The 18,687-nt window shown below is 41.1% G+C and overlaps 1 protein-coding gene across 3 annotated transcripts in view; it reads left to right on the forward strand.

The window, feature by feature from the left end:
- Positions 1-18,687, forward strand: part of SRGAP1 (SLIT-ROBO Rho GTPase activating protein 1) — a 272,029-nt gene that overhangs the window by 203,686 nt on the left and 49,656 nt on the right. For all 3 annotated transcript variants that reach the window (XM_059683488.1, XM_059683487.1, XM_059683489.1), the window contains exons 9-11: positions 9,888-10,085; positions 11,492-11,576; positions 17,585-17,612. In XM_059683488.1, coding sequence (XP_059539471.1) covers positions 9,888-10,085; positions 11,492-11,576; positions 17,585-17,612 — 311 coding nt within the window. The remainder of the gene's footprint in view (positions 1-9,887; positions 10,086-11,491; positions 11,577-17,584; positions 17,613-18,687) is intronic.

Genomic DNA, 18,687 nt, shown 5'->3' on the forward strand with positions numbered 1-18,687 from the left:
AATATACACACTCATAAAGTCCAAATTTTACTACAAATAGTTCAGTTAACTAAAAATAATTATGATGGCCTGTAAAAAGATCAAAATTGAGAGAGAATTTCATCCAACTTTATAAAAGAAGGACAGTGAAACTAAGTGAACACATGAACCTTTTCATCAAATCTTAAACAACTACAAATAATGGGCACCACTTAAAACTGTAGGGAACCTTCTTAGAAGGGTTTCTCTGCTAAAAGCCCTCTGGCCATATTAATTTTGTTTGCTCTGCAGTGCTTGATTTTCTTTTTTTTTTTTACTTAGTTGCTGTCATTTAAAAATTGCAATTTTTGAGTTAAAATATTGATTTTTAGCATCTAAAAAAATTAGAAAGTCTTGTTATACTAGATCTACATTTCTGCAGGATGATAATCTGCTTGAACTGAGCAATAGATGCTTCCTTAGACACAGAGCATGTATATGCTTCTTGTTTGCCATACTCCCTACTCAGCCCAGTTGCCTCATTTTCATTACTTGCTTGGCCCTTGAAGATATTTGAGTTTACAGCACCTGCCTTAAAGAAAAGAGAGCAGTAAGCATTTGTGAAATGACCTCAGTATACTTGTAAAGAGTAAAAGTTGAAAGAAAATGTTTGAGAAGGACTTGGTTCAGTTTGTGGTTGTTGCAGATTCATAAGTTTGTGCCATTAATTGTCACTTCACAACTTTACGTTTGCCGGTCGAACCTTTAAAATGAGCGTTCTGTTTCATTCTGCTGCACACTTGCGTCACCGGTACCTCACTCTTGTGATCCCCACATCCAGTCAGCCAGTCAACAAATATTAGTGTCCACCATGTGTTGTGCACAGAGAAACAGAGCAGAAACAACTTTATTCCCAATTTTTTTGTTTTCTTTTTCTTACTTCAAAGTATAACTTTATATCTGAAACATTAATAAATATTACTTTAAAAGATAAACTTTATTTTTTATTATTTTAATTTTTGAAATCTTTATTGTTGACAGTATTACCCGTGTCCCTTTTTTCCCCCCATTGACCCTTTCTAGCCTGCACCTACCCCACAGCCGCCCACCCCGGCCCCAGGCCTTCACCACCCTATTGTCTGTGTCCATGGGTTATGCATATATGCATATAAGTTCTTTGGTTTAAAAAGATAACACTAAAACACTAAAAGCAACCTAAATGTAAATGATCATTTTACCTTTCTCCCTATAAACATTTTCCAAACTCTTAAAGTTTACTTTTAACCTTGGTCATGAGGATTTCAGTTTAGGGGTCATTCCTGTCGTTTCTTTCACAGCTAGCCTCTGGAGTAGTTCCCATAGATTGCATTTCCCTTTTCTTAGACTTCTTCTTTCCTACCTTATCTACAGACAGCCGAAAAAAAGGAAGATGAATTGCATAGCTAAAGAAATTATGCCGTTCATATTTTTAGCACAGTCTTAGTTTTAAGTAGCTCGTCCCATTTTCAGACCACCTGTCCCAATATTTGGCCAAGAAAATCAAGTTTTATAAGCATGTCACTTCTGTGCTATGACGTATAAACAAGTCTCTCTTACGTTATAGATTTATCCCCTGAAAGGAATGGAAAAGACAAAAGCCTTAATTTATTCACAACAAGGTTTAATGAAGCGAGAGCCCATGTAAATGTTCTTAGCATCACTTAAACTCTTTCACCAACAGTTTACTAGGGAGCTTTTCACAGACTATTCCCAAAAATATATTCCATTCACAGGATATTTTCAACCATAATGAAAACAATTTTAGGCAAACATTTGAGACCAATTTGATGGCCTGGGTAATTGATGAGAAGTAAGCATTATTTTGGTTATGATGTAGAAAAGTCACATTTCCCTCCAAATTTTCCCATAGTACCAATGACTGCAGCAGAATCTCAAGTCATGTAAATCAGTGACCAAACCCTTAAAGGCAATTGTCAAATCCTTTGAAGACTTGGTATAAGATGTGGAGCTTGATAACCACTGGGTCATAATTGCTGTTTCTGATGGTTTCTGTGGCTTTAACTTCATTTTTACTTATTTAAGTAGCTCTTGCCTACAACCTTCTACTGATGAGGTTAACAGTAAAAGCCTCAGTAAAAGACAACTGCCACTTATTCCTTAAATGACAGCATCATCTTGGCCAAAGTGGAAAACAGGATCAACTGTCTTTCACTGAAAACACATATTTTTAGAAGAAGTATATAAAAAGTATAGGTGTGCGTAGTGTCAACTGAGCTTTAACTCACTGAAGGGAGGGCCTTGATCCAGAAGAATACCAAGCGGAGTGAGGAGAGTTTCTAGAAAGACTCTGAATGTGAGTCACGTGGTAGGGTACCCCAAAGAAGTGGCAGGGCTCAGGATGGCTGTCAGCAAAGAAACCACACCTTATGGGGTGTGCTGTCCGTTTCTTTGGCATCTGCGGATTTGAAAGGAGGAGGATTCAACTCGTTCAATGAACTTTTTGGCTAGTCTGCTGTGTTCCAGGCAGCGTGCTAGTGAGTGGAGATAGAAAGATTTGCAGGCTGTGTCTGACCTCACGCTGCTCCCCTGACAGATGGAAAACATAGTCCTCTAAGCAGCATGGTCGGTGCTTATGAGAACCGTGTCTCATAATTGTTGGCCTTTTGCTCTTCAGACCACGCCGAGTATCATGTCCTCCCAGATGGGTCAGTAAATCCGAGTCAGGGTGGACCGCAGGAGAACGAGCTTTCTGAGACACAGCTGAAGGCAGGATGTCGTTCAGAGAGCCCTGGCAATGATGATGGTTTCTTCTTTGGATTGAGTTGTATCATTGCTGATAATGAATTTTGTTCAAAAGTCTGGAGTTTTTGTAAACATTCCCCTAAATGCAAATATATGAATTATTAGTGTGAATTCCTCTGGAATGGCGGTAGACCCCTCCCCAAAAGCTTGGGGGGAGCAAAAATTGGACTGTTTTCCCAGCATAGACAGGGTCACTAGCATCTGTACCCCCTGTTAGGGTAACCAGGAGCGAGGGAAAGCCATGGCAAGATGCTTAGACTCTGTCCCCGCCTTCTGTGGCCTGTGCTGACAGGAAGTTTTGCACCCTAATTAACTCCGACATTTATCCAATTGCTCTGTGTGTACATGTGTATACGGTCTCTTTCTGCTGATTTTTAATACATCTGAAATGATACAGTACTGTAATTGACATACATCCAAGGTCAGTGATGGTAAGGAGTAAGTAGAGAGGTGGGGAAGGGAAGGCAGTTCTGGGGTCACCTTCACAGATGGAATGATGAGTGGTAAAGGACCAGTAGGCCTGCACCAGGTGCAAGGTGCAAGCACAATGCTATATAACACAGCGATTTTCAACCTGTGTGCCGTAAGGATTTTTAAAATATGCAGTACCTATTTAGTCAGGGTCACTGACCTCTTTTCCCTTAGATTGTCAAAGTGAAAAATGACAATAGCCAACACAACAATAGCCATCTGGTGTGAATGGGTAAAAATTATTCCTTTATTTGTGTCAGATCGTCAAAAAATATATTTTTTTGGTGTGCCACAGAATTTTAGTAATTAGCTTTTGTTTGCCATGAGATGAAAAAGATTGAAAATTGCTGCTATAAGATTGTGTGGTGTGTGTTCAATTGTGTTCCCCCCAAATTCATGTGTTGACACATGATTCATAATATGACCTTATTTGAAGACGGGTCATTAGGGTGGTGTCTAACCCAATAAAACTGTGTCCTTATAAAAAGGGGAAATGTGGACACAGAAGCATAGAAGACAATGTGAAGGGACAGAGAAGATGGCCATCCTCCAGCCAAGGGGGCCGCCTTGGGGCAGGTCTCTCGCTCACAGCCCTCAGAAGGAACCAAGCCTGCTGTCTCCTTGATCTCAGACTTCTGGCCTCCAGAATTGTGAGGCGATGAACTTCTGTTGTGTTAACCGCCCAGCCGGTGGTACTTTATGGCAGCCCTAGAAATCTAATACAGCGTGTTTGGAGAATAAAACCACCAAGTCACCTGTCTGTTTTCTCCCATGATTGTAATGTTTTGGGCATGGGGGCGGGGGGGGGTCAAGAGAGCAAGTCCACAGAAGTCACCTCTCCCTCATCTTTGGTTTTGACTATTATCTCAGAGTCCGTGCCACCTGGGCACGCCTCCACTGCAGTACATTCTTTGGCTCTTTTGTCATTCCTTTCCACATTTTTTGGCCTCTCCTTCCACTAGACCCAACTGAGTTTTTCCTGCTGCTAATGGGGAGTCATTACAAGCCTCGTATTATCTGTTTCATATTTGCCTCATTATCTTCCCCCTTGTGACTTATTAACATGGCTTGTGTGTCAGAAGCTAGTGTTATTCTTCATGAAGAGTATCCTGTGGGATAATATGTAGTCCCAGCCACCGTGTCTGCTGCTTTCTGTCTCATCTTTTATTTTTCCTGACAATTCCAAATTTAATCGGAATGCTCTTGCTTCTGAGGAAGAATTGAGATGAGAAGAAAAACAGTGTTGTTGACAATAACAAGGAATTACATGGCAGCTGCTGGGTCCACAGTAGGGTCTATAGTAAGTGGGCCTGTTACCAAGGGCTCGGGTGGGCATGGAGCCTGTCTGGCCCCTGGGCAGATGGTACTCCAAGACTTTCCTTAGTTAGTCTGGTGCTGGGACAAGAGTCTGCATCAGGGTCCACAGTTGGTCCACAGACAGCAGGTCTATTACCAGGTTCTCGAATAGGTATGGCACCTGCCAGGCCACTGGACATGTCCCTGTGGGCAGAACTAGCCTCAGACCACAGCTGAACACAGCTGGAACTGTCATGGGTCCACTTGGGTCCACAGCCAGGACCAAGGTCTGCAGGCCTGTCTCCAGGGGCACAGATGGGTCTGCCTCCCTCCAGGGCCCTGGGTGGGCAAGACTGCTCCTGGACCACTGCTGAGAAGGTTTGGATCCAGGTTACAGGGCTGCTTCAAGATCCAAAGTTGGACTAAGGGTGGTGGGCCTGCCTCTTGGTGTACGAATGGGCTAATCTTTTGTTGGGTCCCCAGGCAGGCCTCATAGATCATTGCTAAGAGGTATTGAAACCAAGTTACAGAGCCACTTCATTATCCACAATTGGACTTAAGTTGGCGGGCCTGCCTGCAGATTACAGACGGAAGTGCCTCCCACCTGGTACCTTGTCAAGCTGAACTGCTTCTGGATTGTAGCTGAGCTTGTCTGGAGCCAAGCTAAAGAGCTACTTCAAGATCTCCAGTCAGAATGAGGTTGGCGGACCTTCTTCTGGAGCCATGGATGGCCATGTCCCCCATTGGGCCCCTCAGTGGGCAGGACTACTCCTGGTCTGAGGCTGCGGGGGCATAGAGCTGAGTTACAGAGCCACTTCAAGATCTGCTGTTGGACCAGTCAACAGGTCTGCTTCCAGGAGCATGGACAACTGTGCCTTTTGGCAAGTCCCTGCGCAGAGTAGGACAGCTCCCTGACCAGAGCTAAAAAGGACTAGATCTATGTCAAGGTCAGCAGGCCTCTTACCTAAGGCACAGGTGGTGTGACTCCTCCTGGGTTCCTTGGTGGATGATGCTGGTGGACCAAGGCCAAATAAAATGTTAGCTGTGTTCACAGGAGTACAGGTCTGTTTCTGGGTCTGTAGCCAGGATTACTGTTGGCAAGCCTACCATCTGGGCACAGGCCTACTTTCTCACATCAGCCCTTCTCAGACTTGGGCTCCACCAAGGTTTTGCAAGAGCTCGCACAAATGCACTTTTGTCCATGGATGGCTGCCAAATTGTTCTTGTGGAAAGATATGAACGGGGGACCTCCGATTTTGCCATCTTGCTGATGTCAACTCCAGGAACTGTTTTAAAAAAATCTTTATGGTTGAAAGTATTATATATGTATGCTTTCCCCCCCATTGACCCCTTTAAAGTAACTACTTACAATATTGTTTTGTTTAAATGGTGTTTATATGTCTACTTCCTATAATGATAGATTGCGTCACTCAGCTGATTTCTTCACATCTCACTTGCCTCACATGATACATGGCCAAACCTGAAGCCCCTGACACAGGGAACTAACTATATGTTCACAAAAAGAAGAACATCAAATCATTTTATCAAAAATAAAATCCAGTGTTTCTTAAATATTAGTGCCCCTAATGGTTTGAAAAAATAAATATTCTTTCTGGAGGTTGATAATCTCACCCTAGATTTCAAATAACCCAGAAAAAATGTCCAGCAAAAATAACTAGGCACATGAGGAGATAAGAAAACATAATTGCCAGACATATCAGACAATAGAGACATAACTGTATACAAACTGTAGAAACTCCAAATATTGGGATTTTTAGAAACAAACTATAAAAGAGCTGCTTACTCTGTTCAAGTAGAATGTAGATGAAAACTAAGCTTAGATTTCAGCAGGGAACTATAACCTATAAACAGTGAAGTAACACATTTGGAAATGAAACACTTAGAAATTCTAAAACTGAGAAAACAGTAACCCAAATTAATAAATCAGAGGATGGTTTTAACAGCAGATTAGACACAGCTGAAGAATAAATTATCAAAGTGGAAGACAAATCAGTAGAAAATAAAATACAGTATGGAAAAACAAAAGGTAGAAAATATGAAGAGAAAGATAAGCAGTATGGAGAATACAGTGATGTTTACATACTAATTAAATACTCAGAATGAAAAATGATAAAAAAGAAATCAGAGAAAATATTTGCAAAGATAAAGGCTGAAATTTTATCAGAGATTATGAAAAACATCACACAATTAAAGAAGCCCCCCAAAATTCCAGGTACAATATATTTTTTAAATCCTTACATAGAGACATGATGGCACTAGTAAAAGCAGCTGGAGGGGAAAAAAAGCAAAGTTTATTCAAAATAGTGATAGACTGACAGCAAGCTTCTCATTCATCAGGAACACAGAAGCCACAAGAAAGTACAGTGATATGTTTGATGTATTGAAAATAAATAACTGCCAACTAGGAAAAATACCTTTCATAAATGAAGGTGAAATAAAAGATATTTTCACATCAACAAAAACAGAGTTCACCACCAGAATGCTGGAATGAATTTCTAAAGGAATGCATTTCTTAAAAATATAGGGAGTAGGGTTCAAAGAATATAAAATATATGGGTGAAGCCAAATGAGCACTGACCATACATGACAACTAATATTTTCCATTTAAATACATACAAATTTTACATATATCCTCTTATACTACATTACAAAAAATAGCATATAATTCAGGAGATAGGTGTTCTAAACTCTGTACATTGGGGAAAAGGATAAAGCTATTAATTTGCGTTAAACATTGATAAGCAAAAGTAGATAGAGTACAACCTAACTGTGGAAGATAAATGTGGAAGATAAGTTTAAAAGCTCCTGGAAGCTAACATAGAACAGTATCTTTATGGCCATGAGATAGGAAAAATATTCTTTAAATAAGGACACAAAACACATGAATCATAAAGGGAAGGATTGGTGAATTGATTATCTATAACAAAGCATAATATGCTGATTAGACCGGACGTCCTTCCGGACGACCTTCCGGATAAAAGCCGGGGCTGCAAGGGAAGCCCAGGTCCCGGGTGCCAGAGGGAAGGCAGTGCCGGCAGCCGGGGGAGGGAAGGCCTACTCTTGCACAAATTTCATGCATCAGGCCTCTAGTATTGAAATAAGAGCCCACTCATTGGGGCACTATAAAAAGAGTGAAAAGCCAAAGCACAGTGTAGTAAAAGATATTTACAACACATATAACTAATAAGACTCATATCGATTTACAAATAAGTAAGAAAAATACTCATAACCTGCAGAAAATTGAACAAGAGATTTGAACAAAGTGTTTTCGAGAGAGGAAATCCAAATTGCCTTAAAGATATAATATGCTCAATGTCAGGCACCAGAGAAATGCATGTTAAAACCACAATGAGATACCACTATGCAACCAACACAGTGGTTTAAAGTTTAGAAGCAGGCAATACCGACTCTTGAGGATGTGGAGAAACAGGAAGTCTCCCACTTTGCTGGTGGGAATACAAGTTAGAACAATAATTTTGGAAAACAGTCTGGCATACCCTCTAAGCAATTTTACTCATGATGTATGGTCCAACAAAAACGTATTTATAGCAGTATTATTCGTAATGGCCCAAAACTAGAAGTAAGTCATCTGTCAACAGTAAAAGGGATGAATTATGGTGTATTCTTATAGTGAGTATTCAGCAATGAAATACTATACTCACAAGAAATGAATAAATCTTACTACATAAAGTTGAACAAAAGAAGCAAGATAAAAATCATAAATTCTGTAGGATTCCATTTATTTGAAGTGCAAAAAGAGAAATACTGATATCTGATATTAGAAATCAAGATAGTGGATACCTTTGGAGAGGACAAAAGGGTGTGTGATGGTTGGGAGAAGCACAAAAATATTCATAATGTACTCTATTTCTTGATCTGAGTGGTGGTCATATAAGTGTTTATTTTGTGATATTCATCAAACCATATACTTACAGTCTGTGCATTTTTTAAAATATATTTTTATTATTGACTAGAGGTCCAGCACACAAAATCGTGCACAGGTAGGGTCCCTAGGCCTAGCCTGCAATCAGGGCCATCTTCCACCCTCTCGCCAGTCCACAGTACCGCTCTGCTGCCACCCACCCTGGTTCCCTGTTCACCATCTGGTGATCAGAGCCTGCAGGGCGGGGGTTGGGGAGGGACCAAGAGGTGGTCCATGCACCTCATAGCAACTGGTCGAGCAGTCATTCTGGTCGTTATACCATTATGGTCGCTGGGCTTTTATTATATAGGATTTCGGAGAAGAAGGGAGAGAGAGGAACATCAATGATGAAAGGGAATCACTGATCAGCTACGTCCTACACACTCCCTACTGGGGATTGAGCCTGCAACCCTGCCATGTGCCCTGATCAGGAATTGAATCATGACCTCCTGGTTTATAAGTTGACTCTCAACCACTGAGCCATCTGGCCGGGCTGTGCATTTTTCTATATGTAGTTTTACTTCAATTAAAAAGATTATTTTTAATAAATGTAATTGACAAAAAACTAAAAATGGAACTCACATTTGACCCAGTGATCGTACTTCTAGGAATATATCCCAAGAAAACAGAAACCACAATCAGAAAGGATATATTTACCCCTATGTTCATAGCAGCACAATTTACCATAGCTAAGATTTGGAAACAGCCTTAGTGCCTATCAGCAGATGAGTGGATTAAAAAACTGTGGTACATTGACACAATGGAATACTATGCTGCAGTAAAAAAATAAGGAATTCTTACCATTTGCAATAGCATGGATGGACCTGGAGAGCATTATGCTAAGCGAAATAAGCCAGTCAAAGAAAGATAAATATCACATGATCTCATTCATTTGTGGAATATAATGAACAACATAAACTGATGAACAAAAACAGAACCAGAAACAGAGAAGCATCGAGCAGGATGTCAAACCTCAGAGGGAAGGTAGGGGAAGGTGGGGGTAAGGGGGAGAGATCAACCAAAGGACTTTTATGCATGCATATGAGCATAACCAATGGACACAGACACCAGGGGGGTGAAGGCATGGGGGGGGGGGGAATGTTGGGATAAGGACACATATGTAATACCTTAATCAATAAAGAGAGGAAAAAAATAAATGTAATTGAGTGAACACCCAGTGATACGTGAGATTTATAAGGACTCACACATAAAGTGATGTTCTCAGGATAATTTTGAAGAAAGCCTTTCCTTTACATTGGTGATATGAGGTATTGTTTACCTGACTCCCCTAATAGACTCTGAACCTCTTGGTGTAGGTCCTGCGTCCTCATCTCTGCTGACAGAATGGATTCTCACTGCGTGTTTGTGGGATTCACGCAATTATGTACTAATGTGAAAAATACGTTCCTGTTCCCAGGTCAAGAAAACGACCGAAGCCACCTTGCAGACCATACAAGATATGGTCACCATCGAAGACTATGACGTTTCTGAATGCTTCCAGCACAGCCGCTCCACGGAGTCTGTGAAGTCCACCGTCTCTGAGACCTACCTGAGCAAGCCCAGCATCGCCAAGAGAAGAGCGAACCAGCAGGAGACCGAGCAGTTCTACTTCATGGTGCGTCTGTTACAGGGATGGGGAACCTTTTTTCTGCCAAGGGCCATTTGGATATTTATAACATCATTCGTGGGCCATACAAAATTATCAACTTAAAAATTAGCCTGCTACATTTGGTCAAACATTTAATTAACTCAGCCCTAATGCCTTTGCAGGACCAGACCCAATAATTTCGCAGGCCTAATACAGTCCTTGGGCCGGACATTTCCCACCCATCTATTGCTTCCCCGGCCACCCTTGGAGCTCAGCTCTGGGGTCCCCAAACACTGCTTCTGGAGTTCCATCAGAATCACCTAGGTCCTTTATTAAAATACTAGAGGCCCTGTGCACGAAATTCGTGCATGGGTAGGGTCCCTAGACCTGGCTGCCAATCAGGGCCAATCAGGTACCCTGGTTCCCCTCCTCCCCACCTCCCGGCCTCTCCACTTCCTCCTTCCCTTGCTCCCTCAGCGCCCCACTGCCGCTGCAGCTGGTTGCCTGTCACGTTCCGTGGTGCCCCCTGATGGTCAGCACATGTCATAGCAAGCGATCAAACTCCCGAGGGAACAATTTGCACATTAGCCTTTTATTATATAAGAAGGGCCCCTGTCTACCTTCAGGGTTTCTGATTCAGTCCATCTGGAATAGGGTTTAGGAGTTAGTACTTTTTCAAAGCTCCTCAGGTAATTCTGATATACAGACACATTTAAAGAGGACGGCACTAAAATAGAACTTTTAAACTTTGATGGAAACACATATCACCAGGAGAACTTATTAAAATGTAGGTTCTGGGTTTGATAGGTCTGGGGAGAGAGGGACCTGAGGGTCTGCACCTCAAACAGGCTCCCATCAGACCACACTTTGAGTAGCAGGGGTCTAGGATCTACACGATAAAAGCAGCTGGATTCTAGGTAGCCTATGGGATGTCCCTTGACATGGAATATATTTTTAATATATTTTTATGGATTTCAGAGCGGGAGAAAGAGATAGAAACATCAATGATGAGAACCATTAATTGGCTGCCTCCTGCACACCTCACACTTGGGATCAAGCCTGCAACATAGGCATGTGTCCTTGACCGGGAATCAAACCATGACCTCCTGGTTCAACCACTGAGCCACATCAGCTGGGCTTGAATTTTTTTGTTGTTGTTGTTAATCTTCACCGGAGGATATTTTTCCATTGATTTTTAGGGAGAGTGGTGGAAGACGGAAAGAGAGGGAAACATCGATGTGAGAGAAACACATCGATTGGTTGCCTCCTGCACTCGCCCCAACCGGGGAGAAGTCTGCAACCAAGGTACATGCCCTTGACTGGAATCAAACCCGGGACCCTTTAGTCTGCAGGTCGATGCTCTATCCACTGAGCCAAACTGGCGAGGGCTTGAAAATCTTTTTAAAGTTAAAAATGACTCTTTCCTTTTGCAGAAACTCAGAGAATATTTGGAAGGTAGTAATCTCATCACCAAACTTCAAGCCAAGCATGACTTGTTGCAGAGGACCCTCGGAGAAGGTCAGTTGTATGAAGTAGATGGGAAGGTGACGTGGATTATATATTGTGTCCTGTATGTATCCCGTGAAGTGTGTGGATGGGGGATTTGTGCTTTAAGAAGCAGAGGACACCGTTTGTTTAGATTTGGCTTTGTCTGTTTCTGGAATTACCAAGTTCTCCCTGGAACTGTTTTCTTTATGAGCTTGGCGCTTACCTTGAGGAAGAACAGGGAAATCTAGGGAGGGCTGAATAGCCACCGCTGAGCTCCCGAGGGAGGATCCGCAGAGCACACTGCTCCTAACTGTAGAGAAGTCGGAAGGGGCTGCATCGGCCCCCACCTGAGACCCCCCCCCTCGCCCCTCCCTCCACCCACGGCACTTCCTCCCTTCTTGGACTTTCCCACCCCTCCAGCCCCGCCCATTTGTTTTATTGGGCCAATATTTTTGTCCCATTGAATGCCTTTTTCGACTCTAGAAACCAGTAAAACCAGTTCAGGTGACTTTTTCTTTCTGTAGGCATTGGTTTTAGTGAAGAAATAACCTAACTAAATGTATTGTTCTATCTGATAATAGCAAAAAACACAATAGTTACCACTTATAAGGCTTTCTCTGTGTCAGTCATTGTTCTGAGCTGCCTATTTTACTGGACACTATAAATTTCAAATGAGAAAAGTGAGCAGGCATAAGGATTATAGGCAAAGGGGGCTATATAAATGTTGGCTGTTTTTCTATCTTCAGGAAATTTAAAAGGGAAAATTAATATAAGCAAAGTCTCTGTCTTAAGTGCCTCATAGTCTGTAACTTTAATTATCTTTTATTCATACTCGATCCTGCTAGAAGTTATAAAAAGTGAAAGAGAATATGTATGGAAGTGGGAAATGAGGGGACTGGGTTATGGGAGAAACTCAGGACAAAAACAGATTACTCCTGTTTGATGTAAATTCTTGCCTCCTACCATTCTAGAAACTTCCTTACCCATAAAGAAGTTTTTCTATCACCTTATTTCCTTGTTTTCCCCAAAGGACCTATTATCCTCAGGGAATTGGTACACAGAAAAAGGTCATCATGACCTACGGCTCCTTGTATTACAGTGAGGATGCCAGACTCTAAGCTAAAAGGCCAATTTCACTTGGAAAAAATTAACATTTATACTACTAAAAAGTGTCTTAAAAAAATAACCAAACACAATGTATGAACTTTCATTTGACTCTGAATCCAAAAGCAAAAGTTATAAAAGGCATTTTCAAGACAACTTGGGAAATTTAAATATAGACTGTTAGACGATATTATTGAATTAATATTAATTTTCTTATATATGGTGGTATGGTGATGAAGGACAAGAACCTTATTCTTAAGAAATGCTTGCTCAGTGTCATAATGTTTGCGACTTACTTTCCAAATGGCTCAGGAAAAGAGAGAGAGAGAGAGAGAGAGAGTGAGAGAGAGAGAGAGAGAGAGAGAAAGCTCAATAAGGCCAATGTGACAAAATGTTAACAATTGGGAAATCCAAGTGAAGGGCACATGAATGTTCCCTGTACTAGTCTTTCAGCTCTTCTGTAACTGAGGTTTCAGCTTTTAAAAAACAAGACCTTCTTATCCTTTGAATTGTTCTACCTTAGCAGTTATGTCCCAGTTTTTCCTCTTTTTCCCTTCACAGTATCAGCCTTCTTTTCCCCTCCATCTTCTACAACTGCCTGATATTTCACTGGTGCCCGAAGATCAGCTGCCAGACCCAAAGCATAGGTTATCATATGTGTAGATGAATATTTAGGCACAGAGTCCTTCCCTGGCGGACTGGATACCACCTTAGAAATTGCGAGCTGGACGGAATTAAGCAGTGGGTGAATTCATTCTTGGCACCGCATGCAGACATGTGTGTTAATACGCTTGGGATCTCATTCTGAAACTTTTATGGAACTCATTCTACACAGATTCCCTTATGTTCTGGGAGAGAGAGCCCCACCGGTTAATATTCTTTTACATGCTATTATTAGCTAGGGCTGTATTTTAGCCAATTTGCTGAATCCACGCTCCAGAGCTGTGTACCTTGTGAACTCTAAGCCAGGATTTCTTTACTTTGGAATTCCTTTCAGTCATTTCCAATGTCCCAGCGACACAAGCTGTGACAGGTGTCCCAGGCCTTGCCGGACGAGATTTATTCTGCATGTGACACTGGACGCTTCCCACTCAGTGGCAGCAGGCACACTGGCCTCTGCCCGCCGGTGGCAGACCTCTCTGCTTCCGGGCCTGCCCCACGTGGAGGCTTGGCAGCACCCCAGTTGTTGGCCACTGCCTGGGGCTGACACTGGCAGCTTGGCCCGGAGAAAACTAAGCATGAAGAGCACGCCCCACCTTTTAGCTGACCATTGTGAGCCTGCTGGCTTTCCATGCGAGCCCTGTTCGTGTTAATAGGCTTACACCAAAGGACAGTAGGAGAGTTTGTGGCGCCTGTCCCACAGTGAGATAATTCAACCACAAGCCCTTATGAAGGAACCCAAGGCTAGGTTTGGCTAAGTTAAGTTAGTAGCACAGGATCAGACGGTGTGCTTGGGGACAGCCCTGACTTTTTATATAGAAATCATATCTCTGAATTATACCGGCCCCACTGCTCCAGAAACTGCCTTCGTCGTAAAAACAAATAGAGCCTAACCCAGGATTTAGCAGTTGATCGTACACGGCCGAAACTATAACTGCAGCCATGTGTTTGGCCTGTCTTGCTGCTCACTTTTGGCAGGCTACCAGTGGCCGAATTCATCCTTTGATTTACAACATTTCGGAGCAACTACATTAGGCTCTTAAAGTGGCACCATCAAAATTCAGAATTCCAAATCTTTGAAAACTATCGAGTTAGAAAGAAACATCATGAGCTGTTAAGACCAAAGTCGTCATCATCTTCTTCATCCTTCAGCAACCCGTAACATCCTTTTGTAATATCATTTGTTTTCAAATTGGAGAAGTTCAGTTGAGCCCAGTCAGTGAACACAGAAACCTTTTTCCTTTTTAGTAATGAGCCTTCGTGTTCACATTGGCTTCTTAGTCTGCAACGCTTGGAATTAAGGGGATGTGAGTATCAGTGCAGTGCTTGCAAAGCACAGAAAGTCTGACTGGAAGCTGAGTTCCATGTTATATTATTTCAAGCATCGGGCGTGAGATTTCTGACAAAGGAATCACATAGGTTATCTTCACACTGCCTTAAGACTCCTGTCTTTAAGCAGGAGTACAAATATACTTTCAAAAGAAAAGATTATTGTAAGCAATTGATTTTTAGAAAAGCCCTGAAGTAATTGATATTAAAGAAGAAAAGGAACTGAGAAATAATGGCAGGAGTCCTGATCAGTCATTCATTAGGGACCTTCGTTTTGTTTGAGTTGTGCACATGTTAAATATTTTATTTAATTGGTTTTTTTAAATATCAAATGGCCATCAAACTGTATTTTAGTTTTCCCTGATATTCTGTGGAGAAAAAATACATTTAAAAATAATTTACTTCCTAATTCTCAAGTGAAAATGTAAGAGTGGGCAAATTGGGTGTTCATATCAAGAACAAGATAATCCTGGGTCATTTTTTTCCCCTCCAAATGGCATGTATTAGGGTAAAGGGGGAATGAGTTGTCTGTTCTTTTTAATAATTAAGTAACCTTCCAAAGGAAATGATTGAAATCGAATCTTCTGACCACTGGAAGCTTTCACACTTCTCTGGGAAGCAGGTTCTTCTAAGCTTGTGTGTTATTGATCTATTAATGATGATACTGATTAAAAAATAAAACCTCATTCATCAGTTGAGACACACTCTGTACTATTTGCCGAAGAAAATGGATGTGGTGGTGGCGGTTATTCTATGGAGGCTAGTCCTTGCAAAGCTTGCTCATGGTTCATTAATCAAAATGCATCTTTCACAGGTTTTTAATTTTTTATCTCATACTATTAACCATGGATGGATGGAGCAAAATGATCTTAAGCCATTTTATATATGATCTTTTTCCAACTGAAGAGAACGTTTGGTTGGGATATTTTAACAAAAATAGCAAAGTATTTATTAAACTTATTTCATCATTTTGTTAAATTTATCAAACCTTCGGTAGTTCATATTTAGCCATATGGAGCAGATGGAGGTGTAAGGCATAATCCATACCTTTCTTCTGGGGTCTTACTAAGTATTTGATGGCGGGGGGCGGGGGGGGAAGACTTACAATTTGTTACAATATGTTACTTGGGAGCTCAGGTCTAGAATTAAAACAAACCTGGACCCTAGTGCCAGACCCATCACATACTCACAGCATGACCTTAGGCAAGTCTCTTGCCTTCTCTATGTCCAGTCTCTTATGTAAAATAAGAATAATAATACTAGTACCTACTCAATAACATTGTTTTGAAAGTTCTGAATTAATACATAGAAAGTGCTTCCAACAGCACCAAAATAAATGTGTAGATATCATTGCTGTCTTTATTGTTGTTACTAGGTAGTTTATATCATCCCTTTATGTTATAATAAAATATGCAACATGACAGAATACAATACAACACAAGCCAGATAGTTCCTCAACCCTTTCCTCATCCTAATGACTCACCCTGGGTGATCTCGGCCAGGTCCATAGCCCCAGCACAACAGAAATGGCAGTGACTCTCAAATGTGTCACCAGCCCTGGCTGTTCTCTGAACTCTAACTCTGTACAGCCAGCTTCGTGCTGAAGGATATCCCATAGGTACCACATGCCACACTCGGCTCACTGTCTGCCATGCCCACTTCCTGATAGACCTTCTCCCACTTACAAAGAGCTTTAAATTATTCTAGAGTTCTTTTTTTTCTTCTCCCCAAAAAGTAGCAGAAGGCCAGAAAAGGAAGGGACTTACGTTAAATGGTAGCAGGGGAAAATCGAATTCTTTTCCTTACCCTTCACCTACCCCTCCAAATCATGGCTAAACCCTGAATCTACCAACAGTGGCCTGGATCTGTATTGAAAAGGTATTTTCTGATATTAAATGTTGCTTCCTGTTTAGTAAATAGATATTCATGGAAAACTTTGTATTACTTAGTTATTGAAAAGCAGATAATAGAGTAAAAGTCTCTTTCGCAGCCTGAGAGTATTCACTTACCATTCCCAATAAGCCAGCTTTGTCTACTGTTGTTTTATTGGCCCTGCCCTACAAGTCTGAGTCACTGGCTCACCTGTTTGTGCTACAACAACATGACCATTCTCTGCCAAGCTGTATCTTCAAGCTGTTTGAGGGCCATATCATCATTTTGCAAACAAAACCAGTTGAATGGTTCACTTTCCCACACCCCTTTCCACGGCTCCACCCTAAATGTAAGAAAGAGCAGACAGCAACCACAGACACATTCAGACTTGAAATTAGCACAGTTTGTAGGAACACCACAAATAGAGAGAGCTGTTACTTAAAACAAGTCAAGAAGTTTGAATGTATGAGAAGAACCTCACATTTTAAATAACAGAGGACTTTTAGCTTACAAGTTGGTGGAATGTAGCGTAATTTAATGTCCTTCTACTTTGATATCTGCAAATGTCATTTCTGATTAGAAAATGCAATGCCTCTCCCCGATTTCATATTATAGAAAGAACACCAATGTAATCTAAAGGAAATTGAGTTCTCCCAATCCTGTGTAACCCCTACTTCCCCCCCCCCCCCCCAATGAGGTGACAGTCAAGCCAGAGGGAATAACCAGCATTCTGGGATATGTTTTATTTGTATTTCATCCTTGAACTTATAGTTAAGATCAAGCAGTCACTTCTTATTTAAGTAAATTAAAAGCCCTGCCTCAAATTGCCAAGAAAAACATGTTTCTCCAACCTATAGAATTTATTAAATTTTATGTATAGATTTTATGAAATATTTACTTTGTATTATTTGCCGATCACTATTTGCAACCCTCATGTTTTCTGCCATAAATTGTGTAAGTTATTATAAACTCAGAATTTTAAAATAGTGGACAGATGATACAAAACATTACCAAATGCGTTCCACGGATTCCATTCCATTTACTTTCTTTGGTTTTGTTTTTTTTCCCTGCAGGTCATAGAGCTGAGTATATGACTACAAGGTAGGAAAACTTTCTATCATAACCCATGTTGTGTCTCACTCACTTTTTCCTTTAACAAGAAGCAGCCGTTTAAATGCAAGAATGAACATACTCTGTTAATGACCGTGGAAGATAGTTTGGGCTTGACAAAACACAGTAATGTGAAATGTTTGAGGTTCTCACAAAACAGGATTTGCTCTGGCGGACCCGAGGATTTCCCAAAGGAACCGTAAAGCTCTTTAATGAGCAGACTCAGAAAAACGACCTCAATTGAATGGGTTTGTTTTATCTAATCAGAACACTTACAAGTTTCTAGAAAAAGTCCGAGAAGACTGTTGATAATTTAATTAACAAGCCACACTATGTGCATATCTACTGTGTTAGCAACTAGGAAGTCTGATTAGTTGCATCCTGTGCCTGCTTTCCCTCACGTTGGACAAAAATCAGAGCTATGTTCAATACTCTGAGGACTTGAGCTCTCTACCCCTTTTAGGTTCACGTGAAAGATTTAACTTTTAATGCCTATAACCATATTTCCTTTCCGTTCTTTTTTTTTTCAATTCATGAAAGGATTTTGAAACTAGTGCTGAGAAAGAAAAGCCTTTTCGGAAGCTGATTCTGATTGGAGTTGGGGAACGTTTACGGCAACTTTTATATGTCTGTGTTCACATTTGCACAACAGCCAGAGATCATTCTGATTGACACAGCAAGGTGACACTTTGAAGCTGAGTTCTCTTGGAGGTGCGAGGCAGTCAGGACACCGGTGTGCCTGTTGCAGTCATTGGCCAGTCAATGTTCAAGGCTCTATAATGTTCCCGCTGGGTCATTTATTCAAAAGGAAACCCTCTTACTTTTTGGTGAACCAATTCCGAAGATACAGCTACTGACTTGTCAAAACTTGACAAAAATACTGAGGTGTTTCTTTCCCATATCAGTGACAAAGAGGAATAGTACCTCTACATAGTAATATGCGGCTTATGGAGCTTTTTTTACATATAGTATCTCTTTGCACTATCAACTCTTTTACCCGTTGTTTCTAAATTTTAATTAATGTAAGGCACTTCAAGAAATTTTTTTTCAAAAAGGAAGGAATGCA

Source organism: Myotis daubentonii, chromosome 2, assembly GCF_963259705.1.
Source record: "Myotis daubentonii chromosome 2, mMyoDau2.1, whole genome shotgun sequence".
Taxonomy (NCBI): domain Eukaryota; kingdom Metazoa; phylum Chordata; class Mammalia; order Chiroptera; family Vespertilionidae; genus Myotis; species Myotis daubentonii.